Genomic DNA, 27326 nt, shown 5'->3' with positions numbered 1-27326 from the left:
CAAGGACGCTTTTATACTCGATGGTTTATTTTAAACTTAATTGTACAGGACATTTTGTGACTTATCAAATCTATAGTGAACTACTCGTGAGCGCTGAGGATTATTTTGAATTTTGATTTTACATACCTACATTTTTTACGTGTAACTATTAAATCCTAGTTATACCCATACATGGTTTTCATACAAATTGCAAAATATTGTGTTTATTTCACTAATTTGGTCTTATAGATTTAATTACTGCCTTTAAAATAATATATAACTATTTAGTTATTAGTTTGTAACAGGGTTTGCTGATTAGTAACGCTCAACATATTTTAGTTTTAATTAAACGACTATCATCTTTACCTAAATTTAGGTTTATTTTCACGCAACCTCGGGAAATTGAAAATAGGATAAAATTTATTCCTTCGTCGAGTAAAATTTGATAATCGAAGTTTTCACAAACCAAAACGTATTTTTACGATAAGTTAAATTGATAAAACTGGAATTTTCAAAATTTAATGTTTTAATCTGGCACATTTTTGTATCTTAAGAAATCAATTCTGGACACAAGTCAAAACTCATACCTATATAGTGTTATATATTATACCTATATAATTCTGATTAATGTTAGGTTAGGAAAATAACAAACATATGTAAGCTATAAATAAAATATTTGCACCTATATTATTTTCTAGTCAGTTATCTACTATCAACCTATATAAATATTTATTTTTAATATTTTTGATATTGTGTTTGTGTATGAAATATTTTAATTTATAATTTAAAAATTCTTAATAGTCTGTACTATTGTACATCATTGAATTTAAATCATGGCTAGATACAATTTAGTCATAAAAATAGGATCTGAACCTTACTATTTCGTTGTGGATGAACCTGCGTAAATAGTCAATTTATTTTATATCCATTATGAAAAATGTATTGATGTAGAGGTGGAACTACATATTTAAATTTAAAGTAAATTTTCATAATTCATTTATATTATATAGGTATTAAAATTATGATAATCATATGTATATAAAAAAAAAAACCTAAAAACAAAACTGTTTGGTAGATTGTATATATTTTAACATTTTTCTGGGAACACTCATACAGAAATATGTACTTGTATAAGAATGTTAACCTTTTTTCTCAAGTTCACTTAATATTTTAATAAAACAACTCTCCCTATTTGTTGTTAACTTTCATTTTTGTCTTGACTTAAAAAATTGACTTACTTTTATTGATTTTATTGATTTATTGATTTATTGATTCTTAAAAATCATATCCAAAGGAATGTTGGCCCACATTGTTGAGTTTTTTAAAAAGTTTTAAGGAAGATGGATCCATTGAAATAAATTTGAATGAATTAAGCAGTTCAAAAATTTAAATATCGATTCCGGAAAGGTAATCTAAGTTATTAAATTTTTATCTTTATGTTTAGAAAAGAACTATTCAGTTTCTAATTATAGCGTGTTCCTTATTTTTTGAAGTATGCATACCTATTTCTTTTATTTCATTTTAGAAACATTAATTTGACTGTTCAAAAACCAACGGTTAGGATTGATTGGGATTGCTTAAGCTCTTCAAGTGATCACGAAGAGGATGAAAAGCTTGACAAAACTTGCAATAGCAAACCCTTGAAAAGCAGTGAGTATATTGTAATATAGTTCACACTGCATAGAAAAAATATAAAGTATAATATAGTATTTTATATTTTTAATTAAATTTATTTTCAATATCTTTTAAATTCAAAGTGGTAGGTAGGTAGTTAATGACAAATTTTTAATATAATATATTAAAATATTTGTGATTACCTATAGGCTTCAATATAATATTATTATAAGTAACCTAAATTTATGTTTTTAAGATTAGCTGAAATACCTAGTAGAATATGGGGCATACAACTGCGCCCAAATGACCTTTTTTTTTGTAAGCTGCGCCCGAATTTTTATCTATGTTAAAAAGGTATAATGTAAACTGCGCCCGAATTTTTATCCATATTAAAAAGGTATAATGTAGGTAAACCGCGCCCAAATGTGTATCTATGTTAAAAGGTACTTACAACTTCAGCTGTGCGCCGTTTGTAAAATATATAAAACTTTTGAATTATTTAAGTCACTATGATTGTGTGCTTTTGCAATTATATCACAGAAATTATAGTGTTGTCTAAAAATACCAACACGTTATCGAATAGTTATTGCAGTAATACGGCATCTACTGATGGTTATCAATCACTACATCCGGCATGGGGCTACTTAGTACATATCGTATTCAGTTTAATCAGTGAAGTCACGATGGCTCTTGCTTTATCAAAATGGTTGTACATGGATGGTACGTTTTCATACTGCCCTAAATACTTTACACAAATGTTTACAATACATGGTTTTATCAACGGTTATTATATACCACTCTTTATATGTTTACTCTCCGATAAAAGTACAATATCATACACTAATTGCTTAAAATCTATTTGTGAATACCTATAGTTTCCAAAACAATATAACTATTTCACCATCCGATGTTGTAATAGATTTCGAGAAAGCTATTCATTTTGCATGTAAAACCGTTTGGCATCAGATAACGATACATGGATGTCGATTTCATTTAATACAGTCATGGAATAGATGTATCCAACAAAATGGTTTGAGTAATGACTATAAAGATAACAACAGCGATATTAGAAGGTGGTTAGTGAAATGCTATAGTTTACCATTTCTAAGCCCAGGAAGTGTATCTGAGTATTTTGTAAATTATTTAATGGAATCAAAGCCTGACGACGAGAGAGTAACTCGATTTGCAGATTATTTGGTAGATGTATATATAAGTGAAGAAGCTGAAGTATTCACCTGAAATATGGGCTCAAGCATCAGCAGAGCCAACTCTAACCACTAATGCGTGCGAGTCATTTCATTCTCACTTTAATTCTAGCTTTTATACTACTCATCCAAATATTTTCATGTTCTTAGAAAAGTTAAATGAAGTTCAAATAGAAACATATATTAAACTAAATAGTATAAATGTACCCTTTAAATACCAAAATTCTAAGACAAAAAATAAACGCAAAACGTTACAACATTTAATTAATAAATATAATAGTGGTCAAACTCCAATTGATGAATATGTATCAACAATATGTTTTTTTTTGTCCTAATATTGTACTTTTTAAGACTATACATTTTTTAATTTTTAATTTTATTCTATTTATTATTGATGCTATATTATGGATGTAACGAATTAAATATATTAAAGATTGTAATAGATAAGTAATTCTGTAATTTTGTTTAATTTGGCAAAAATATAGCTATTCAATTTTTAAAAGTTTAGCCGGGCGCAGCTTACATATTATGTAACATATGTCACCTTTTTACATTTGATAAAACTCGAGCGCAGTTTACATATCACCTTTTTACACACGATAAGAACTCGGGCGCAGTTTACATGTATGATTTCGTGTTTACCTGTGCGTTGGGCGCAGTTTACAATCGCCGAGAATATGAATGCATTATGTTGTCGGTATAGCCTGTAATAAATTTGGGTGTTCTAATATTTTAAAAGGGAGCGGGAGGGGTGGGGGTCGTGTGGTTGGTTAGCCACTCAGAAGTTCAAAATTTACGAAAAATGATTAATTGTGCAGTTTATTATGACATTTAATTATAAAAATAATGGTATGAGGAGGTAGGATAAGTGCCTTTGTGCATAAAATTAATTTTGTCTCATCCATTTAGAATTTAAAGTGCGCCACTGTGTTTATGTATATTTCAAACTACGTTTTAAAAGTTAAAAAATAGGTATTCACTTTGTTATAAACGCTGTCAATACATTATATATATTTTTTATGTGAAGATGTAAAAGAAGCGGTCTGTTCTTATGGTATTTGGACAGAAGGCATTACTAAATTCATGTTAGAACAGTATGGAAAATGAATGAATTATGTAGGACCAATGAAAAAATTCAAAAGGAAAGTTGAAATGTGGAAACACTTAACTGACGAAATTGAAAAAGAGTTCAGTGTTAAGTTTACCTACTCACAAGTAGAAAACAGATATAAAACTGTTTGTAAAAGAAAAAAAATTATTATTGACAACGACCGAAATACAGGTGCATCTCGTATGGATGATGCTTACGAAAATGAGTGGAATAATATTACTAAACACGATGATAGTATATTGCCTGAAGTTCTCCACAGTGCGAAAACCTTTGTAATAAACAAAAAGAACAGTCCAGAACCTTTCCAGAAAAAACCTAAAACAGATTCTGCTCAACAAATACTATTAAATTACCTAAAAGAAAAAGAGATAGCCAAAGAAAGGCGCCATAAAGAAAAAATGGATCTTCTCAAAAGTCTTTTCAATAAATAAATTTAATTTCTTTACATTTTTCCATTATAATATCTTTAACCATTTAGATTTAGATTTCAAGACTAAGATTATTATTTCTTTAAGTACAGAGTCATTAATTTTATAAATAGTTAATTTTGTTAAACTACTTGATAAAGTATTACTCATATTGTTGTGTCGTGTAATTGCTTTAAATAATAATTAATAACTCCGTTAGTTTTAAGGCCACGAAGGCAATAATAATAAAACAGAATGCAAATGATGATATCGCAATATTGTTTTGTTTACAGATAATAAATGATAAAAAATGCGTATCACTCTCGTGATACCGCGTTACCGGTTGCCGCCGACCGCTTGACTGTCCTTATGACATAACCTCCAACGCTTGCTCTGATACTGTTTTCACCATAGATAATATATATATGGATAGGACATACCATGTATTCAATTGTGACCGAAGAGCATACTAGTTACCAAAATGGTTAATTAAAATTAAGGTGTGGTATCATTGGTATCAATCATAGGTGATAACGAAAACGCAATTTTTGGCACACATCGAAGAGAAAAATCTGGATAGTGATATTATTTATTATATGTATTTTGCATTAAGTTGCTTATAAGTTATAACATGTTCGATAGTTTACATTTAATTGGTCAAAGAAATATTAAATAACTGTTAAAAAAATTATTGGTGTTTAAATAAAATTAATTTAGTGAACTTTTATCTAATTTTTGATTGTTCGTTCATTTTTTTTATTTCGTGAAACATTCTGATGTCCAAGTATTTGTATATCACTAAATTTATTAACTTACTGGTCTCTATGAGTATTTTAAATAAATAATATTAATAAATAAATAAATAATGAATTAAGATGAAATTAATAATTGTATTGATTCAAAAATTGGCACAAATCAGATTGATAAAAATGTTATTTATCATAAACCAGTATCTGTAACCGCATTTAACCAATATGGTAAAGAGTAGACTCTTCACTCACAGCATACCGTGTATAATAGGTATAGGGATGTCCTATCCATTTATATATTATCTATGGTTTTCACGCACCCGCGCACGATTAACAATACTGACAATAGAATACCAACCGAGTCGTCCGCTCGCACTCACGATAATAAAGGCTTTATGCCACCGATGGCAAAGGCCTTGCACCGTATTGATCCCGTGATCGAAATAATTATAATAATATTACATCCGATGTCGAAAGGCGATGCGACACGTACATATTCCGCGACCGCGGCAATGACAACGACGTTGGGCACGGAACGATAGACGAAATACTACTAAAATGCTAAGCGGCGGTAGGCCTGGATTCGTAATGGCTGGCCAAGGAGCCGGTTTGTACTATATGGCGGCGGGGTGGTGGGGCTCTTCTAGAAGCTTCGATATCTTATCGGAGTATACCCGGGACAAAAATAAATTGTGGTCGCTGCCGGAGTCGGCACCGAACATCCTCCCGCCTATGAAAGCGACGAGCTTTCAAACTTTCTTGTACTGTAGGTCATCATAATCATGGTCTCCGATAACACGAATTGAATACTAAATATTTACAATGACTAATTATATGAATTCTTCCAATATAATGTACCCAAACAAAAAATAATAATACAAAAAAAAAAAAATACAGTATAATAATCATGGGAGAGGATATGGGACGTCCGTACACACCGGTTCCTTTTACATGGGAAACTTGGTGGCCTTAACAACTTAGTCGCTTGAGAAGACCGTCGGCTGTTCGAATGGTTACGACGCGAATAACTTCGTCAGAACCTGGATGTACTTCTGATCTGCGTCCGAGTTGCCATGACATCGGTGGATGATTGGGTGTATGAACTATGACTAAATCGCCTACGGCCAGGTTCTCCGTTTGTTTGAACTACTTCTTGCATCCTTGCATAGTCTGTAAATATTCGTGGTTCCAACGACGCCAAAACGACTGTAGCGCTTGATGAATCAGTTGCCAGCGTCTTAACCGGTTAATTGGTACATCGATGACATTTTCTTCGGGTACGGCTAAGAGTGGCTGCCCAATTAAAAAATGTCCCGGAGTGAGGGCGTCAAAATCGTTTGGGTCACTCGACAGAGGTTGTAATGGCCGGGAATTTAAAACACCTTCGATTCTTATCACCAGTGTTGATATCTCCTCAAGTGTATAGACTTGGGCTCCCACGACCTTCTTAAGATGTGTCTTAGTGCTCTTGATTGCGGCCTCCCATAGCCCACTAAAATGGGGCGCAGCCGGAGGGTTAAAGTGCCATTCACATTGAACCCGAGAAGAGACGGCCTGACGTGGATTATCCGTTTGAAGCAAGGTCTTAATCTTTTTCGCGGCACCCACATAATTCGTGCCACAATCTGTGTAAATGTTGGCCGGAATTCCACAGCATGACGTAAAACGGTCCATGGCTGCGAGAAATGATTCTGTTGATAGATCAGTTACGATTTATAAATGTACTGCTTTCACAGCTATACATATGAATAAGGCTAAATATGCTTTATGAGTCCGGGCTCCACGCCGGCGACTCTCCTTTACGACGAATGGACCTCCATAGTCCATACCTACGTTACAGAATGGCCGATTTGCGGTAACTCTGGAAGTAGGCAAGTCCGCCATAAAAGGTTGAGGAGTGCTGGCCCGATATTTGGTACATGGAATACATGAATATACTGCTCGGCGTACAGCTGCTCGGCCCGAAATTATCCAATATTGTCGATTTATCATAGACAGTACCTACTACTCTCGCCCCACCATGTAACAATTATAGCTGATGATAATACCGAATTATCATCTCGGTGAGATGGCACCGTTGTGGTAGTAATATAGGGTGTTTCACGTTGTCGTCTAGTGTCGAATCCTTCAAACGTCCTCCTACCCGAATTAATCCCGCTTGATCCACATAGGGAGCCAATTGAGCTAAAGTGGCTGGTGCAATGTCCCGATGTGCTGCGATTTGTTTGTGTAGGTCAGAGTAATACGTTTTTTGGGTATATTTGATGGCTCTATATAAAGCTCGAGATTGTTCTGCAAGTGATATAGGTCCCGACGACGCAGGACGCATTCGCGCTCGATTAATAAATCGAAGACAGTATCCTATCACACGTTGCATCAGGGACAGAGGAGAAAAGCGTTCCATCCAATGACCCTCCTCTTCGTGGATGTGCAGTGTACATTGTACCATGTTCTTAAGTTCTGGTAGTTCGTCTAATGATACCGTAACTTCTGTAGATGGAACCACTGGCCAATGAGAAGCATCCTGACGTAGAAAATTCGGAACTGACATATGCTTGGAGCAGGACAACAGCTCTCTTGGAAGCATACCCCTGGAAGCCGGGTCTGCAGGATTTTCCGACGTACTCACGTGCGCCCATTCGCAATTGGGCACCAATGCATGTATCTTGGCCACCCGATTGGTAACAAATATCTTAAATTGCTTTTGTTCTCGCTTAAGCCATGCTAGAACAACTGTGGAATCTGTCCAAGATCAATTTTGTTGATGGTAATTATGGATTTCAATAGTTCAAAGTTGTGCGACAATAGTCTGGCCAGAAGTAGAGCCGCGCACAGCTCGAGCCTAGGAATTGTCACTGCGATATCAATTTGTGATCCTTTCAATGGTGCTATCTTAGTTTTGCATGTGATAAAATAAACATGGAAGTGACCTAAGTTGTCAGCTATCCATAAAAATACCATATGTCGAAAGGCGACGCGACACGTACATATTACGCGACCGCGGCAATGACAACGACGTTGGGCACGGAACGATAGACGAAATACTACTAAAATGCTTAGCGGCGGTAGGCCTGTGTTCGTAGTGGCTGGCCAGGGAGCCGGTTGGTACTATATGGGGGTGGGGCTCTTCTAGAAGCTTCGATATCTTATCGGGGTATACCCGGAACAAAAATAAATTGTGGTCGCTGCCGGAGCCGGCACCGAACACTTATACTTAAGTTTCTAATAGCTTTAATATTTTATGTTTTAATCATGTCATTATTAATAAAAATTTTCTACTTAAAAGTTATCTATCATATTGTTTGTTAATAAAAAATTATTTTTCTATTTATAATAGCAATTATAACATTTACATATTTTATATATTTTATACACCATTATAATATAATATACCCGTACCTTTAATAATAGGTACATGCTTTTACTATACATTCATTCCAAAAAAACATCTGTAGTCTTTGTTAAAATTAAATTTTTAGTATGTATATTTCATCATTTTATAATATAACTATAAAATCTTTTATTTTAGTTGAACAAATATAATAAAATAATTAAAAATATTGAAGAGAATTTTTAATAGCATCTTTTTTTGATTCTCCGTTTTTTTTCTGGTTAAAATCAGAATCAATTAAATCATTTTCTGGATCTATAGATGGTCCAATTTCATTATCCAGTTCAATTTCATCATTCATATTTATGCACATATTGTGTAGTACACAGCATGAAATTATAAATTTTCTTATTTTATCTACATAGTGTATATCAAGCTGTAATAATTGTCTAAATCTTGACTTAAGAAGACCAAACGTGTTTTCAATTACGAGAACTCTAGTGGCACAAAATGTTTTGTTAAAAATAATTTGTGATTTAGTGAAGTTCCCATAATTTTTGTAAGGCACCAATAACCATTCTTGAATACTGTAAGCTCCATCTCCAATGATATGGTATTTTGTTCCACATATTGAAGGCAGTTCTTTGCTGATATCAGAGAGAGCAAATACTCTTGCGTCATGTATTTTTCCAGGTGCACCCGTAAAAACATCAATAAACCTTTTCTTATAATCACATATGGCTTGTAGAGTTATTGAAGGTATATCATGTCTATTGGTATATGTGCTTTTTATTTTATGGATGGAAGTCCGTATTGGTATTGATGACCTATCAATACAACCTATAACTCCAGGCATTCCAGACACCTAATTGTAATAGATAATGTTAAATATATATGACAAACATTTAAAAAAAAACATAAAAATACTTTTTGAAACTCTTGTGATAAACCAACGCTTCCCTCATTGAAGTTAATAAATTTAGATGAAATACTAACAAGAAAGTCCACAACTCTGTTGTTTATTCGGAACTAAGTAGTTAATCCAATTCCAAATCTTTCAGAAACATCACGTAAGCTACATTTATTTGCTGAAAACCTGTAACATTATTTTTTAGTTATTTATAAAAAATACAAATAATAATTCCATATTCCCATCCCTATTTTCTACCCTATTGAGCAAATCCTAAATACGCCACTGTAATGAAGAACAATAAAATATTTTATTTTACCATACAAATGAGAGAATATGATTTTCAGGTGTGATGGTAGGATCACTTAAATTGTTTTTTGGAAAAAAAATTGACTCCTCAAACATTTTGACTACGTAGTATGCTGTACACCTCTCCATTCGAAAGCTGCCTTAAACTATAATATAAAATGAATATATTACATTATAAAATATATGAATATTAATATTTAGATAAGTACCTAGCTAAGTGATGAACAACATTTTAAGATGTTTAAATAGATAGGTAGGTACATTTTTAATTATTTGAATTTTTCAATTGTAGTCTAATAAATATGTAAGTAAATTAATAGTCAATATTATACAAACCTGTGGATCTGTATACGCATGAACAACATCCGTTATATAATTATTTATCTTCGGAATTATATAATTATATATTATATATTTTTTTTTTTTTGATAATGTTACGTCCCGACTGAACGTTGATTCATACATCAACGTAAAGATGAAATACTGATGTTTACAATGTAATAATGTCTTTATTTTCACAAGTTATTAATAATTGATACAAAAATACAGTTTATATGCTATAAAGGTGTTGGTGAGCGGTGTTACGACCTTACTCTGAAATATTGTTTTAAATGACAATGAGTGGTTTTATGACCTGCCTCTAAGTGTCTTAAATGTCCCTAACCGTCTGATTCAAATTTAAGAACCGTTTGGCTCACATTTTAGAAAAACCCGTCTGGCTCACATTTTAAAAACCGTCTGACGAGCTCTTTTCGTGGTCTCTCTTATATATGCTCGTATCCGTAGGTTAGGTGGTCGTTTAGTGGTCGTACGTGGTGGTGACATCTGGCACAAGGCAGAATTTGAGTCTCCTGGTGTGATTGGTTATTCTAGTCGATTCACATCCTTTCTTAGTAGCAGTGACTTTCCGAGAAGAGACGTGTGACAATGCTTTTGTAGTTTAATTATCTACGCCTTTTTTACGATGACCTCAGCATGTTATTTTATATTAATTACCTATTTAGTTATATCACTACTCATAGTAGAAACTTACACTATGTTTTGAATATTGATAGGGTACGTAACAATAATATGTGTTCAATGATTTCAATATCTTTTTCACTGTCACTTGACGAAAGGTATTCCATAAGAGCTATCATTTTTGGTTCATCCATATTGATGTAACACTGCACTTTATAATTTTTCTTAAGTTATAACTAGGGCTTGGATTTAAATGCCCCTAAAAAAAATGCATTTATGACCTAAAAACTCTAAAAAATGCCCTAAAAATATTTAAAAATGCATTATTTATTAAACGCATACCACCGATATAATATTATAGCTCGATAAGAAAATAATCTGATAAAAGTTTAGTCGTGTGCAATAATATCGTCTAATTGGATGGTGTGACATAAAGGTTGTAAAAACCGGAAAACCTGATGTTAAATTAGTTAAAATAGTTCAAAATGAAAATAATTTTTATTACGTAGTACTATATTACTATGTAGTACTTATATTTCAATGAGGTCAATTTTTTAGTCATAATACGACAAATAGGTAAAAAATGTACTAAAAAATTAAAAAATGCATTAAAACCGTCAAAAAATGCAAAAAAGCAAAAAAAAGCCCCAAAAAACACTAGGGGTGTCGTCCTTATAATCAGCCTGAAGAACATCGCTTCAGTCTTCTCGATGGCGAGCGTCAGGTTAAGATCGTCGATCTTATCTGTGACCACCCGAACAGCATCAATTATACGTGTTTCAGCCACGGCACATGTCATGCCGACCGCTACTACTAATGTGTCGTCTGCAAAGCCTATGAGAGCACTGCTGTCGGACATAACGGATCGCAACACCTGGTCGTAAGTGAGGTTTTACAGCAAGGGACTAACCACCGACCCTGCGGGACCCCACAGGTAATGGGAACTGTCAGTAGTCCTCCGGGAGCATCTGGGAAATTGATCGACGCTGACCTATCACTAAGGTATGAGCTGAAGACTTTCCGGTGGTAGGCGGGTACATTCCACTGAGTTAGGGCCGCCAGGACATAGCTGATCGTGTAAAATGCATTGCGGATGTCGAGACTGACCGTAACGCACATGTCTTTTCCATTTACCACTTCGATAGCCATGTTCTTCAGAGTCAGCGCTGCATCTACGGTTGAAAGGCCGCTTCTAAACCCGTATTGCGCTTGAGACAGGCCTCCTTTGCTCTCGATATGTTCCTCTAATCTCCAAAGTAGCAGAAATTTAAGGAGCTTCCCGGCGTCGTTCAGTAGGCACAAAGGTCTGTGGGACGTCGGCTCGTTAATCGTCCTTTCCTAATCAGTACCAACCTCGCGAGCTTCCAACTAGATGGGAAGGTACCAGACAATAGGTAGCAGTTAAACAGCGTGATCAGGAAGCCGGGGCCGGCCTGGTGCACTGCAGTAACTAGCGTCGTGTTCAATCCATCTGGGTCGGTGGCTTTTTTACTGAACTTTATCCTCTCAATGTCGATTTTCAGTTCTTCCGGATTAAACGGGACGAAATCTGCGTTGGCCATTGGTGCTTATCTGGTAACCAGGGGCTTATGGGGAAATAGTCAATCGATGATTCTCCTGAGTGTAGGTTAGGTTAGGTTCCATGCTCGTGAAAGGTGGGGGGGGGCTACTTAGCTTCTGCATCACAATCTTATTGGGCTTTCCCCAAGGTTTCTGTCAATGGAGCGGATTAGATCCTCCCAGCACCTGGCTTTGCTCCATTTAACTGCAGATCTCAAGGTGCGCCTAGCGTCTCGAATATGAGCCAGTGCCTCGTTTGTGACCAGTTAATTGTGGGGCCTGCGTGCCGCAGCCCAACAGTGGTTCGATCAGCTGCTCCCGACTGATGGCCCGTCTGAATTGGCTGCATTGCATTCGGAAGGCAGTGATTTATCCGGTCAACCAGTATACTGCTTTTTTTGGCGTGGAGAGATTTGATGGAGCACGCGAAATCAGCCGCTTTTGTATTCAGTGCCTCAAATTCCGTAGCGGCGTCATCCGGGCTTCGCGTGACGTCCGGAGTGGGACGGACCTACATAGCCAGCAGCAAGCCAGTCTGGAACACGACCAGGTGTTCAGGATCGAGAGACACAAGAGATGTTCAAGGATGGCCAAGAGAGGTGAATAGATCACCGTTGGCCCCTTGGCATAGCAATAAGCGTCATCGAACAAACACTCAAGCCCCCCCCCCCCACCCATCACACCATGACAAGGTGAGTATCAGGGGGGGGGGGGGCTATAAGTTATAACCTATAAAGTATAAATGTACTTAATATGTAAGTGAAGAATGAATAATAAAGAAAGTACCAATCTTAATTAAGTACATTTATTTTAAACGCTTTATACCTTCTCCAAATAAAGTCAGATGTATTATCTTAAAAACTAATATTCTTGTTCATAAAAGCAGTATAAAAATATTATATTAATGTATAATATTATGCAAATAAATTTTATTAATTTTTTTTTTGTTTATCATTGATCTTAAATATTTTTTATAGATATTTTACAATTGTGAACCTAAGAAGGCTTGACACAAAGTACCTAAAAATGTATGGTAACAATTAATTTAGGTGTATCTATAAGTTCTATAACAAGATTGAAATATTCTTGGCATAAATGAATGTAAAAATAATTTACAAATAATATACTAACCTGACTTTTGTTCTTAGAAAATAAGTAAAGTACATTAAAATAAAAACTCTTATAGGTACCTCATCTGTGTCCTCTAAACGCAATATTTTTCCTTCCTAAAAATATAATTGTTTCTACTATAGGTTTAAGATGCTCTCGATTTTCTTTTATGAGTTTCATTCTTTCTGAATCTAAATTATTTACGACAACAGTTTCAGGAATTAAATTAGTTTTTTGAAAGTCAATGGCAAATTGAATACAGTTTTTGTGGTACAAATTGTTATTGTGTTTATCTAAATAGCCATCTTTACCAGTTAATTTTGCAAAATTCTTTAATGGTTGAGTAACAAGATTTTTTAGTTACTTAGTATTTCTTCTACCACCTTTTGTTTCTACATTATTATGTACATTAAACAGGAAGAATCACAACGGAAAATGAGAAAAAAAAATGGAAAATAGTTTTACGGAGGTCCATCATAAGTCATAACTAATGCCTTATGTGCAATATTATTAGTAGTATCAAAAAAATAAAAATATCGCTTTTCAGCCCAATTTCATAATATAAATATAACGTAAAAAATATGGCCCAAGGGGGGGCAATCACCCCATCCGCCTCCCACGTATCCGCCCCCCTCGTATCCGCCACTGAGGTATATTAAAGCATAAGGGTTTAAACATGTAATTTAAATATACTGTCATATGAAGCACGTATAATTATAAATACACAAGTAGGTATTACAAATAAATTTGTAACAAAAATGAAAAATAAAATTTATAAAATTATTATTTATTATTATTATTATATTATTATATTATTAATAATATTTATTAATAAAATTTATAATAAATATAATAATGTATATTATATATATATTATTATATTATATTATTTTATTATTATTATTATTTATTATTATTTAATTTAATAAAATTTATAAAATTTGTAACAAAAATTTAATTTATAAATTAATTAATTTATAATTAAGTATCGTAGGTATATGATATTCTAGTACTTTATGTTATCAGTGTATACATTAACTTAAACTAATATTTGCAACGAAAATTTACTTATTTTAAGGACCCTCTAGTAGTATCATACAATAATACCGTTTAACTTACTTTATTCAATATTTTGATATTTTATTTTAATTAATATTCCACTTCGCTTCAAGGTTACCACTTATTAGTTTTAAATTAGATATTTTTCATCGAGGATCGATGCACCGTGTCATATTGAACTATAAAATGTAGTCAATCTTCTTCTATATATATAAAAGTAAGTGGCGGTTTCTATTATCCTTATGATCTCGAAAACTACCCGACTGATTGATTTGAAATTCAACATAGATATTCAGCTACATCTGAGGAAGGTCAGAACCGACATGAAAACCCCACTCGATGTCCTTCTCGGTCACCCGGTCGAGACGACTTCATGTATATATTTTATAATTATAATTATATGTTATTGTTATATGATTATGTTTCTATGGAAACTGTTTGTTAATAAGATTAATATAGGAAAAGTTAATGAATGATTATTGCAGAATAAGAGAAGAGTGTCAAAAACAAAATTTGTTGTTGTTTTGATCTAGTTTATGGTGTTCTTTGGTATGGTGGATTATTTAAACTGGTATATGAGGTCAGAAAAGGCTTGAATTAAGTTTTCCAATACTGTAATATTATATAATAATCTGTATCATTTAAATGCTTGAGGATATACGATGTTCTTTGTTTTTCCATTCGGACAATAAATGTAGAGATTTTTCGGGTCACCACCTCTTGAACATGCTACATATAATCTATAATCTATAATGTTACAATAAGGCTCCTCTGTTAAATTGAAATTCAGAGGTAATTTCAGTGCTGAATGGGCAGTGCGTCCACCATGTAATAAAGTTGCTGCTACTCCAGAAGAAGCTACTGCTAAAGCAATCTCTCCTTTCTTGATTTTATTGAAAATGTTATTGCAGAAAAAAACACAATAATAACAATAGAAAAAGCGAGAGTTAACGAATATCAAGATAAAAAATATTTAGCATTAATACAATCATCAGTTATAACTTATCATGTGGAAACTTCTAAAATAAAAAGGTAAATTTGTGACCAACGATTAAAACAATGAAATTCAAAAATAAATATTAATTAATCATTAAATTACAGTTTTCATGATTGGTATTTATCAAAATATAATTAAGAAGAAAAAATTAAACCGAAACCAAGCACTTCCAAAATGGAAGACTAAAAATAAGAAATATTTATTTGAAATACATTTAAGAAACAATTTCTAATAAACAAAAAAAAAATTTTTCAAAATAAATACTTACGGTCTTGTTCTTTTATTCTCTTTTTTTATTTAGAAATTTCGACAAACAAAAAAAAACAATAATCATTAGAGCATAATATTTTATTTTTACGCATGATTTGATGGCATAATCATTTTAATTATACACAACTGAACTTTATAGCAATATTTATGAATTAATAATTTTAAAGTTGAACCATCAAAATCGTTAAATTGCATTTTTAATGGTACGTTCAATCTATTCCGTATTTTAAAAAGAATATAGCGAAAAGTGAAAAATCGCGGTGTCAGCTAAAATGGTTAAAAAAAAGAAAAATAATGGAAGAAGTAATTTTTCAAAAAAATGGAAAAAGTGAAAAATGTTGGATTTCATATCAATCGGTTGAGTAGTTCAAAAGAACACTCACAAAGGAGGAAAAATGAAAAGTCAAGAGCGTATATATCAATACGTATACATCAAAGGCAATTCCACTTGTTAGCGAAATTTATTGAGTATCGTACATAACAATGAAAAAATGTTATTAAGAAAAAAAAATTCAAAGTGAAATATTCGTATGGTCGCAACCCGTGCGAAGCCGGGGTAACACCAGCTAGTTTACTTATAAAGTTATAATGATCTTCAAGGGGCTTTTAAAAAAATAGATCTTTAATCGTAATTAAATGTATGACCAATTGTTTTTTCAATGTTATAAACTATACAAATTTATATAACTTCGACTTCATTATGAACAAATAGATATTAGGTTAGGATCGTTGAATAGATCAAACATATTAAATTTAACGTTCAGGAATGGAAACACTAAACTCAGTCGATTTTCCTAATTTCGTTATAGTTTTCTCAAAAAAACCTAGAGGGAAATTGAAATAATTGTTGTATTAACACATTGGACAAATAAAAATAAAAACCTACACCTTAAGATATAAAAAAAAAAACAACTTTGGGAACATTAGTTTTATAAACTGAATCTTAAATAAACTTCAGAAATATTATTCAATTGTTATTTATTTATTCGTACATATATATTTGACATTAACTATTATTGTTAATAATAATTATGAAGAAATACAATAATTCAGTAATCGGCGTTTCGGAACTATATTTCAAGTGTTTTTTTTACAACACAACACTCGTAGGTAATACATGTATAAAAATGTACGGTATGCACATTCAGTTCCGTAATACACAAATAATATAATAAAGTTACCTACACCATAGTAAATAGGTATTAAGCAATGGAACCAACTTGGCGTCGAAGTTGAAGAGTTTTTGCCTTGAAATATTTACAACGGCAATATTACAGGTGTATCTCATATTATCTTTATTCGATGTGACCGAATAGCGGGATTATACTACTAAAATTATGATATATGTATACATTGCAGTGGTACTTACGCCTACTAAAATTTTACATGATGTAAAACATTAATCATCCAACGTTCATTTAACAAGTATAGACGACTACTGCTGTGTATAATTGTTGAACTTAGACAACAAAAGATAAAAAATAGTATTGAACAAAATTCCCTTCATTTATAGAAAATACAATTGCTGGAGTCATGGGTTCTAGGGTGTTATTTTCGTTGTCTGTAATTTTACTCTTTACCGTCTATGTGTCGGAACAAACATATTTTCTGGAAGAAGATTTCATCGAAAGTATTAACGAAAAAGCAAAGACGTGGAAGGTGAGTTAATTACGCACAGTATAACGTATAACATAATATTATAATAATAAAGGCAAATTTCTATATCAAACTAATAAATTATACCATCTAGGTAGGTATACCAGATAAATATCAGTTGTTTCCAACCTTTTATGAGAGCAACTCTAACATTTTAAACTCAACCTTTGTCGATATACGATTACACTAACTTATAGTTATATATAGTATAATATACATAAAAAAATGAATTATGCAATCAAAGAGCATGACAATTATAATAATAATAATTATTATTTATAATAATATTCATGACGATTTTCATCCTTAAAATTTTTTGTAATCTGTTCAATTAGCTTATGGAGATAAATATATATTTTTTTACCTGCGATTGGGAACCGCTGAACTACGAGAAAGACCATATAATGTTTTTTTCCTAGGAACCCTAGGATCCGAATTTATACCTATACCCTATAAAATACATCAAAAAAGCTTTAAAAATATAACTGTGAAATTCTCATTTTCGAGAAAGCAAAAAATAATACTCTTTGCATTAAAATCTGAGCCCAGATAGATGTTATTTTGTAAAAATTAAGAGAAAAATATGCAAACAGTTAAAATTCAACTATACGTTCCTAAATCATTATATTGATTACACCATCTAAAGAGTAATTTCCTATTGTAGACAAGGCCGTATATGGGGGAGAGGTCAAAATTGAGGTGTAAAATTTTACCTTGGTTACCTTTTGTAATAAATTTATCACTAAATTTTGTTTGAGTAAGAACAGGTTAATATCTAATAAAATAAGGGATACAAAGAACACAGAAGTATGTATACTAAACGTCTTTTCAATTTGCAAACAGAAGCAATTAAATTTAAATCTAAAAAGTTAATTTTCTTTTTATAATTTCACCTAATTAGCTACATATAATCTTTCAGCATAATCACTTACTAGTAAAATTGTTCGTTATGGTAACAAAGTTTTTTATTAAAAAATTATACAATAAAACTGTGGTCAAAAATAAAACAAAATTGATATGGTTTTAAATAAGAATATATATCATAAAATATTTCTTGAAGATTGAATAGATCAAATATACACAATAAGATATTATAACATGTGCCTAGCCTATATACATAAGCCGCAACATCACATAGTGATAAACAGTGGCGTACCCAAGGGGGAGTATACCCCCCACCATTGGCAGTGTTTTGGAATACATTTTATATTATAAAAGACAAAGTAAAATCCATGATATTTCTAAAAAACGGTATTGAATACAACGTATTATCTTTAGTAACAATGACCAAGTATAAGCAAAGTAAAAACGTTACGTTTATTATGGTATCGAATACTGATATAGATTTAGCCCCACCCCCTTTTTGAAAATCCTGGGTACGCCACGCCACTGGTGATAAACATATACAAACAAAATTATACCAATTGAAGTTGGAAAAAGGCCACTTCTAATTTATTTGAAATATAGCAGTATTACTTCCATTAAAGTCAAGAAACAAAAAAAATTTTATATTTAAACAAATCTGTGATGCAGAATAGAGTCATCACGGTAACGCTTATGGGAGTCTATAGTTAGATACTATATTTTTTACCATGTTTATAGATTATGGTTTATGATAGAGAATAATAACAAATTTTGAGATACGATTAAATGTAATGATTTCGTAATCATTTAAAAAAATAATAATACAAGTTAGAACAACACATTAACTATAATATGACCAAGTGGATATCTAATTAAAATAAAAACGGGAAAAAGCGCTATTTTGTAAAGTAGGTACGAGTATAAATTTGGGTTTATCATTATTCAGTAAGTGCAATGGACGTATTAAATTAGAGTTTAATTATGTTATTATGTGGGTAGTAGGTACTCATAAAAACAATTTCGATCGGAGACAGTGATCGGCCTCTATTTCTAGCAGGGCTCGAAATCGAAATGAAAATGTACAATTTTAATTGCTATTATCCACTTATTGTATTAGTTTTTATTGATTGAAAAATAATATATTTCTTTTATAATTTTATGATTTTTAATTAGATTTTGAACATATTTATTATTTCAATTTATAATATCAATTTAATAAACTAGAAAATGTAAAATTTCAAGTAGAATTTATATTAATATAAGCAATGATAAATATACTAACCTTAAGATAAAATTATTTAATTAGGCGGGTATGAACTTTGATCCAATAACACCAAAGGAATACATAATTAAACTTTTGGGATCAAAAGGAGTACAAGCCTCACACAATCTAAACCTTAAAATGTACAAGTCAGATGATGAAGCTTATGTGAACCTGTTCGGCAGAATTCCAAAGAAGTTTGACGCGAGGAAAGAGTGGAGACGGTGTATTACGATTGGACTAGTTCGCGACCAAGGAAATTGTGGATCGTGTTGGGTACGTCTGAATGATGTTGATTTTGAGTCGAAACTTTAGCAATACATATTATGTTATATTTACGCACAATTTCATTAGGCGTTTGCCACGAGTTCAGCGTTTTCCGACCGGCTGTGTATAGCTACGAAACAGGAATTCAATGAACTTTTATCTCCTGAAGAGTTAACATTTTGCTGCCACTCGTGTGGTTTTGGATGTCACGGAGGCTACCCAATTAAAGCTTGGAGTTACTTCAGACGACATGGAATCGTGACAGGAGGAGATTATCTATCGAAAGATGTGAGTAAAAATGAGACTATTAAAAAAAAAGTGAACGAACGTGCATTATTAATTTTATTCTTCGAAATTATGTACCTACTAATAGGGTTGTCAACCATATCGAGTCCCACCTTGCATTCGTGACGAATATGGCAATAACTCGTGCAGGGGTAAGCCAATGGAAAAACATCACAGATGCACGAGAATGTGTTATGGAGATCAAGAAATCGATTTTAACGATGATCATAGATTCAGTATGATTTTTTTTTTATATTTGTATAGGTAAACTTACGTTCTAATACGTTTTGAGTTCAAATGTTCAATTAAATTATGATTACAGCGAGAGACTATTACTACCTCATGTATGAAACTATCCAAAAAGATGTTATGAGATATGGACCGGTCGAAGCGTCATTTGAGGTGTACGACGATTTTCCAAGTTACAAATCAGGTAAAAGTGGATGGATATGGACGACTTAAAATTTTATAATTTATTCTTATCAAGTTTTTTTTTGTAAAACGATTCGATGCCGATCATTACTTTCTAAGAAAACAAACCTATATTTTTTCATATAAATGAAAAAAACAAATAGTGTGACGATAACATTAAAAAAATAAAACATTATAATTTGGTATGATGTTTACATATTGAGATCACTAAATATTATATTTAAAATTTCTACTCTAATCTTCTCGTTTGTTTGAAAACGTAAAAAAAACTGGTAGGTAAGTGGCTGTCGCTTTGCTGCACTATAGGTTACAGGATTGTGAGTATAATGGATGGCAATATATTTGAATTCTATGATATTTAATTATATTATAGGAAAAACGATTCTGAGTGGAGATGGTTTGTCAGTCAAGGATATTTTTTTTTTTTGCTTATTAGCAATAAGCAATATACAAGCACAGGTTTTTTATAGTTATTTTAAGTACAAATTTATATGGAATTATATATTAAATAAACAAGAAAAACAATTTTATTTAAATTGTTGTAATTTAAAAATATTACTCTAGGATACTAAAAATGTCTATAGTATACTTTATATTCTAATGTTAATAGTTAATGCAGTTGAACTTTGACTAAATTTGAACTAATGAACTTTCTAAAGTATTTACAAAATTTTCGTAATATAATAATTAATTTAAATTAATCATCTTCGGCACTCCCTAGCTGGTGGAAGATTGTAAATTCCACTGGGGACTGGTAATATATTATCTGAACCTGCAAAATAAACATAAATTTCGTATATATCTTATTATTAATTGACCTATTTCATTTTTAAGTTATAATGACGCACATTTTCTTTTCCGCGTACGTTGCACCAGCACCGCCCATTAACAAATTTTAACTTTTTATTTCACCAATAATTAGCATTTAATTAGTACAAATTTGCATGACTAATTTTACAATATGCACGTCATCAGTGTTTCCGTAATTTCAAAAATCAACGGGCGGTGCTGGGATAACATTTTGCTAGCACCGCCCAGCCTCAAAAAAGGAATTTTAATATTTTTAGATCACCTTCATTTAGCACGCATTGAGCATATGAATTTGCACGACTATCACCGAAATCCGCACAACCGTAACTTCCGTGCAAAATCGACTGCAATAATTTATTTTAATTTGATTTATAAGGATCTATATTTTATTAAAAAAACAAATTTCAATAAAACAAAACCCAGGTAGAATAAAAAATCTATTTTTAATAAAAAATTCTACGATTGTCTATAAAAAAAATTACTCTTTTTTGTTTTAAACATTAGAGTTTCACATGGAACTATTTTACTTTCTTTGGTTGAAATGGGTTTCTTTTACAAATCATCAAATAGTTTCCCAATTTCCAGTACCCCTTTTAGCATATGCATTATTATAATCCAATTGTGTTTCTCAGTATCAATTTTTCAGGATGAAAACTTATAACTCCTCTTTGCTCATTGGTCACTGAGTTATAAATCAAAACTTGTGGAATATCACAGAGGCTCTTTTTCACTTATTCTGTTGTTTCTAAACTTCTATTGTTTGAAATATTTTCTTCCCCTATAAATATTTCTAAGTTTACCAGTATAAGAATAATTTAAGTTAAGTTTGAGTTTCGTCATTTATGAAACAGCACTATTGTTTTGAATTTTTTGTAATATTTACCTTTCCAGAAAAATATGTCAATAAATAAATTTAGTTCAGAAGTATATTTGTAATTATTTCTTTTATTCCTTCACATGTCGTGACAGAAAGCATGTAACCGCCTTTCGACTTTTCTGGTGTGATACAGTTATCTAAAAACTCTTGCAAATGCCATATTTATCCATCCGTCGTTTGTAAGATAAATTAACTTTTGATGTTAGAAATATCGGTGAACAATTGGATGAGCAGCATATTGTTGATAATTTTAATTTCGGAAAATCTTCTAACAATGAATTAATAACGGTACTAATTGTTGCATCACAAGCAGCTAATGTTGTATCGTATTCAATTGGTTTAAGATTCATATGATCAATTATAATATTAACCCATTCGGAATGTGTTGATGCTGTAATCCCGCTTTTCACAATTTTTATAATAAAATTTTAAAAAAACTATTGTGCCGTATGTCATTAATTAGATTTACATATAATTGACTATATCACAATATGCAACCTAGAAAATAAATAATTTAAACATTAAGATGATGTAACACTGTTATGTGATTTAGTCACTGTGTGACCTAAAATATTTTAGGTCCTTCAAGGTATTTTATATTTAACTCAAAAAGGAGTTTTTTTTATAGATAATTGGAGAATTTTTATTAAAAATAGATTTTTTATTCTACCTGGGTTTTGTTTTATTTAAATTTGTTTTTTAATAAAATATAGATTCTTATAAATCAAATCAAAATAAATTTTTGCAGACGAGATTGCACGGATTTACGGTCGTGTGGATTTCGGCGATAGTCGAGCAAATTCATGCTAAATGAAGGTGATCTAAAAATATAAAAAATTCCTTTTTTGAGGCTGGGCGGTGCTAACGAAATGTTTATTTGGTAATGTTCATCTAGCAGTATATTTTTATACATATAGATAGATAATGGCTAAAATATACTTAAAAATAATCTTTCAATGATATTCGATTTAGCATATCATAATGTAATTTTATTCGTTTTATCATGAAAAATCTGACAATTCAAATATTCAACTGAATGATATATTAAACAAAATATATTGATAAAAACAAGAGTCAGGCATTATCAATTTTCCAAAAGCTGACGATGTATCTTGTTCATGATTTTTTGACAATGAATATAACATTTCTTGAACACTTGTAGTGTCTTTTCTAAAATTAAGACAATTTTTACTATACAAATACATTTAGGTATAAATTTAAAATCCACAGACATAATCTAAGGGTTTTTTTCAGGTACATCGATTATTTTATAACTTGGGTCTAAGTACCTGATTGATTAAGTTAATTAAATTTAAATGTGACGTATGTTTTTATATAAATGCTTATGGTAAACTAGGTTCGTCTATCGGATAGACTCTATCCGCTGGAAAACAAGTTCAAACTTGTTACAAGAAAACATTATTCACTATAGAACTCGTTGGTTAAATAATGGTGTTACATTCGCTATTTCTTCTGACATTTTTGCCTATTTCATACAGAATAATAAATAATAATAATACCTACACTGTTATACGAAAAGTATATTCTTAGGAATCTTAAATTAAAATTGGTTTTATCGACCACTATCGAATCTCCTTTAGTAGAATATGGGGAGCACATGTGCGATGAATTGTCATTTTTAAACAGCTTAAATTAAATGTTATGAGTTTCAGGTGTATATGAGAAAACAGAAAATGCTACATATTTAGGAGGACATGCCGTGAAGTTGATCGGTTGGGGAGAAGAATACGGAGTTCCGTATTGGTTGATGGTTAACTCCTGGAGCGAAGATTGGGGAGACAACGGTCTTTTCAAAATCCGACGTGGGTCGAACGAATGTGGAATCGATAATTCGATGACTGGTGGTGTTCCAGTGGTTTACTAAGTGAAACGATTACAACTAATTAATATAGTTTAAAATTGAATTAAAAATTTTTTTATTATTTAAAAAGTGTTATTGTATTGCTCATTGTCAGTTCAAATCATGCTGTAGATTTTATTCTTGTTTTTTTATGAAATTATAATATTTGTACACTCCAATATTTTTGTTGGAAGGAAAATATTTTTTCTGTTTATTATCATAAATTCCACTTTTGAACACAAAAATATTTTGTCCAATAAATACGTTATGGTGGGTTCTGATACGAAACGTCGCGATCGGGTGGAACACTTTTCGGCCAAAATGAACCTTTACTCTTTCAGCCATTCTGTAATGATCGTTTTCGGCCAGCACACTATTTTTGTCACCAATGAAATATTCTCTTAACGTTTTATTTTTGTTAACCTACCAAAACACTACTTTTTTTAATAGACTGTATAAAATAATAATATAATGAAAAAAAAAAATTAATATCTTAATTATTTATACATTAAGATCCAATTATTTTGCATGTCTAAGTACTTTATTCATATATACGGCAGCCGACACAATGATACATATATGTACACGGATAAAAATACACTGAAATATAATTGAACAATGATATCGATCGACCAGATATAGACAAGAATAAGATACCTATAATACAATATAATAAAGATAAAAGTAATAATAATAATAATAATAATGACATCTAAAATTATTGTATACGAGTATGCGTCAACAATTGCCAGTTATTAATTTATAATATATTGAATTAAGTTAAAAAGTATACAAAATTAAAGTATAATATTCAATTGAGAATTTAGAATTTAAAAAATTTAGCTATAGAGTGTTATAAAATTTAAATGTGTGGTATATGTTAAAATAAATTAAATTATATAATTAAGTAATCACTTTTGTTTTTTAAAAAAATAATGCATAAAATGTATCTGCTCAGCTCAGAATCCCCTGAAAAAAGTTTAGTGCCAATGTGCCATGTATTAAAGTTAAGTACAGCATAGTGTAGGAATATTGCAAAAATTTGGATTTGTTTTTTAAATCAATGTATTATTTTGATTATTCTGTTTAATAAACACAAAAAAAATTCACTATAACAATTAATTATTTTATTATGATTGTAGCAAAAGAAAGGTAGGTAATGTATTTAGTGCTGTATATTAAGTATGTTTTCTAGCAAACTGTTTAATATAATAAATAAATAAATTTATTGTAGAAATAGTAAAAAATATAAAGGAGAGAATACATTTCCAATTTGTTCAGCACATGAGCCATTAGAGCTCTATATTTTAAAGCAATTATAATATTAATATAATAATATGCCTTATTATACCATTTATTTTGTATTTAGTGGGTATATTGATAACCATTAGTTATAATTGATAAGTGGTAGATAGGTTTTTAGATATTTTAAAGGCGAATAAAAAGGATTTTAGTATTTGTATGTTGGCAAAATTGGTCAGGTAAGAAAAAGCAATATCTCATGCGGGAATTTTATTTTTCCAAGGTTCTCCCGAAATTTGATTTTGATGATATCACAGATTATATAATTATAATATTATGTTATCTGTGATGATATCTTGCTGTTATCAAAATCGGGAAATCTGTACCAGCCTCACAATTCAGAATGGACGTTTTTAATTTCATTTGATTAGAGCGGCCACACAACATTTATTTTGTAAAAAATAATTTACCAGTAAAAAAAAATTGATAAAATTTACGATAAATTTAACACGTAGGTATAATTTATTATTATTTTTATTTGAAAAAGTGTAAATATCTCTAATATTTATTAATACATCGCATTTTAAGGTAGTACTTATATCAATGGTCAATATTATAATAATATGAATGTATTTGTGTTTAATTTATTAATTTAAGGCAAGAATTATATAACATCATACTTTTAATGAATAAAAGAACGGAAAACAAAATATTAAAATTAATTTTTATTTTAATAATTATTTTCTTCGAAATTTGTTTTAGACATTTTTATTTAATAGGTATGTTTTAATTGTGTATGAATATAATGAATATATAAAATTGTTAATAAATGTCAATGACTAATAGTAATCATATCTAATATTCGATCACTACAATAGACATTGTAAATGATGAGTAATCAATTATTTAATAATTCTGAAAAATTAATATGTATTTATGAATGATGATTATTAAAGTGTTAAGAATAACTTTATGAACAAATAATGGGCTTCCAAGTAAAGTATGATATTTATTATACCTATAACATGATTCTAACTATGTAAAAATACACTTCTTAGGTATATAAAACGTATTTAAGTACCTAGCTGTAATATAAAAATAAATAAAAGTAATTTAAATTTAAGATAGTAAATCGAAAATCAGCTCTTGTAACCTATCAAGACATTTAATTTAAATTTTATCTTATTTTAGCGAAAACACTTCAAACAAACCAGATAAGGCTATAAGTGTATGACAAAAATTGTTTAATTTATTTAACATAAATTAGAATGTAGGGATCTTTTCATACAAATTTCAGAGAAACGATTACTTATATATTGTTGATTTTAAAATTCGAGTGTTCAAACGTACCTATATAAAGGGCATCTAAACATGTAGTCCATAACCTGCTGTAGTCCATGCAGCAACAGTGAGATTTTAATTAAATTTTGTTGAATAAGAAATTTATTGCGACAAATTTGCAACCATGGCTATGGTTTTTATGTTATGGTCTGTGATATTCGTCAGCGTTTATGTGATGGAACAAGCATACTTTTTGCAAAACGATTACATTGAAAATATTAATAAAAAAGCGACTACCAACATGGAAGATTAGTCATTCATTATACATGTTGGGTACAAAAATGTCATGTAAAATAAAATGTTAATTCTATGAGATGAATTTAAATCGCTCAAAAACTGGCAATGCATAATTTATATTGATATATTTTCATACAAAGCATACTAGCCGATCCCCGTTCTCTTCGTTGCCTGTTAATAAAACCTACTCTATACTCTATCTCACGAAAGCACGGGACCTTGTCTCAACCAAAATCGGTCATTCTTGAGCATCCCCACGACGCACCGCACCGCAGATCTGCAATGACGATGACGGTCGTCGCTGGTGGTCGCCGCGGTCGGGTGAGAAGTAAACGGTATAGCTCATCCAACATTCGCGAAACGGTCCCATTCTTTCGTGAGACAGACTGATTCAAAACTTGTGTTCAATTTGTCATTTAATACCCTGTGTAATTGTAACCGCACAAACCACAGTAAAACGTCTTTTCTCAAAGCCAACATTGAATTCACTCTAAGTTTTGAACTAACAGAACTACACGTGTTTTGCTGACCGTAAAATTTGCTATGTTACGCTCTTATATGACGGAGACATTGGAGACAACACATGTGGGTAGGTATCACGTTCTTTTAATACTATTTTATC

The 27326-nt window shown here is 31.1% G+C and overlaps 2 protein-coding genes and 1 pseudogene across 2 annotated transcripts; 2 read left to right on the top strand and 1 right to left on the bottom strand.

The window, feature by feature from the left end:
• The first annotated feature begins 812 nt into the window (after nucleotides 1-812).
• On the top strand, nucleotides 813-4340 carry LOC149059402 (uncharacterized; annotated as a pseudogene).
• Nucleotides 4341-6211: 1871 nt separating this feature from the next.
• LOC107167165 (uncharacterized) lies at nucleotides 6212-6739 on the bottom strand. The gene has a single exon (XM_015516088.2). It carries the CDS (start codon nucleotides 6737-6739, stop codon nucleotides 6212-6214), a length of 528 nt encoding a protein of 175 aa, XP_015371574.2.
• A 10219-nt stretch (nucleotides 6740-16958) lies between these two features.
• LOC107167173 (cathepsin B-like cysteine proteinase 4) lies at nucleotides 16959-24085 on the top strand. Its single transcript, XM_015516101.2, has 6 exons — nucleotides 16959-17230; nucleotides 19398-19628; nucleotides 19707-19907; nucleotides 19993-20140; nucleotides 20227-20337; nucleotides 23697-24085. Exons 1-6 carry the CDS (start codon nucleotides 17105-17107, stop codon nucleotides 23906-23908), a joined length of 1029 nt encoding a protein of 342 aa, XP_015371587.2. The 5' UTR covers nucleotides 16959-17104; the 3' UTR covers nucleotides 23909-24085.
• Nucleotides 24086-27326: the final 3241 nt, after the last annotated feature.

Source organism: Diuraphis noxia, unplaced genomic scaffold (genome assembly GCF_037042655.1).
Source record: "Diuraphis noxia isolate RWA-SAM2 unplaced genomic scaffold, SU_Dnox_SAM2 contig0001, whole genome shotgun sequence".
Lineage (NCBI taxonomy): Eukaryota > Metazoa > Arthropoda > Insecta > Hemiptera > Aphididae > Diuraphis > Diuraphis noxia.
Note: the sequence above shows the minus strand (reverse complement) of the source record. Positions and strands in the feature narration are given on the sequence as shown.

Coding starts and splice junctions, on each gene's coding strand:
- LOC107167165 (XM_015516088.2), bottom strand. CDS start 6,739: ATGGACCGTTTTACGTCATGCTGTGGAATTCCGGCCAACATTTACACA.
- LOC107167173 (XM_015516101.2), top strand. CDS start 17,105: ATGGGTTCTAGGGTGTTATTTTCGTTGTCTGTAATTTTACTCTTTACC. Junction 19,629..19,706: donor GAAATTGTGGATCGTGTTGG/GTACGTCTGAAT, acceptor CAATTTCATTAG/GCGTTTGCCACGAGTTCAGC. Junction 20,141..20,226: donor TAACGATGATCATAGATTCA/GTATGATTTTTT, acceptor TTATGATTACAG/CGAGAGACTATTACTACCTC.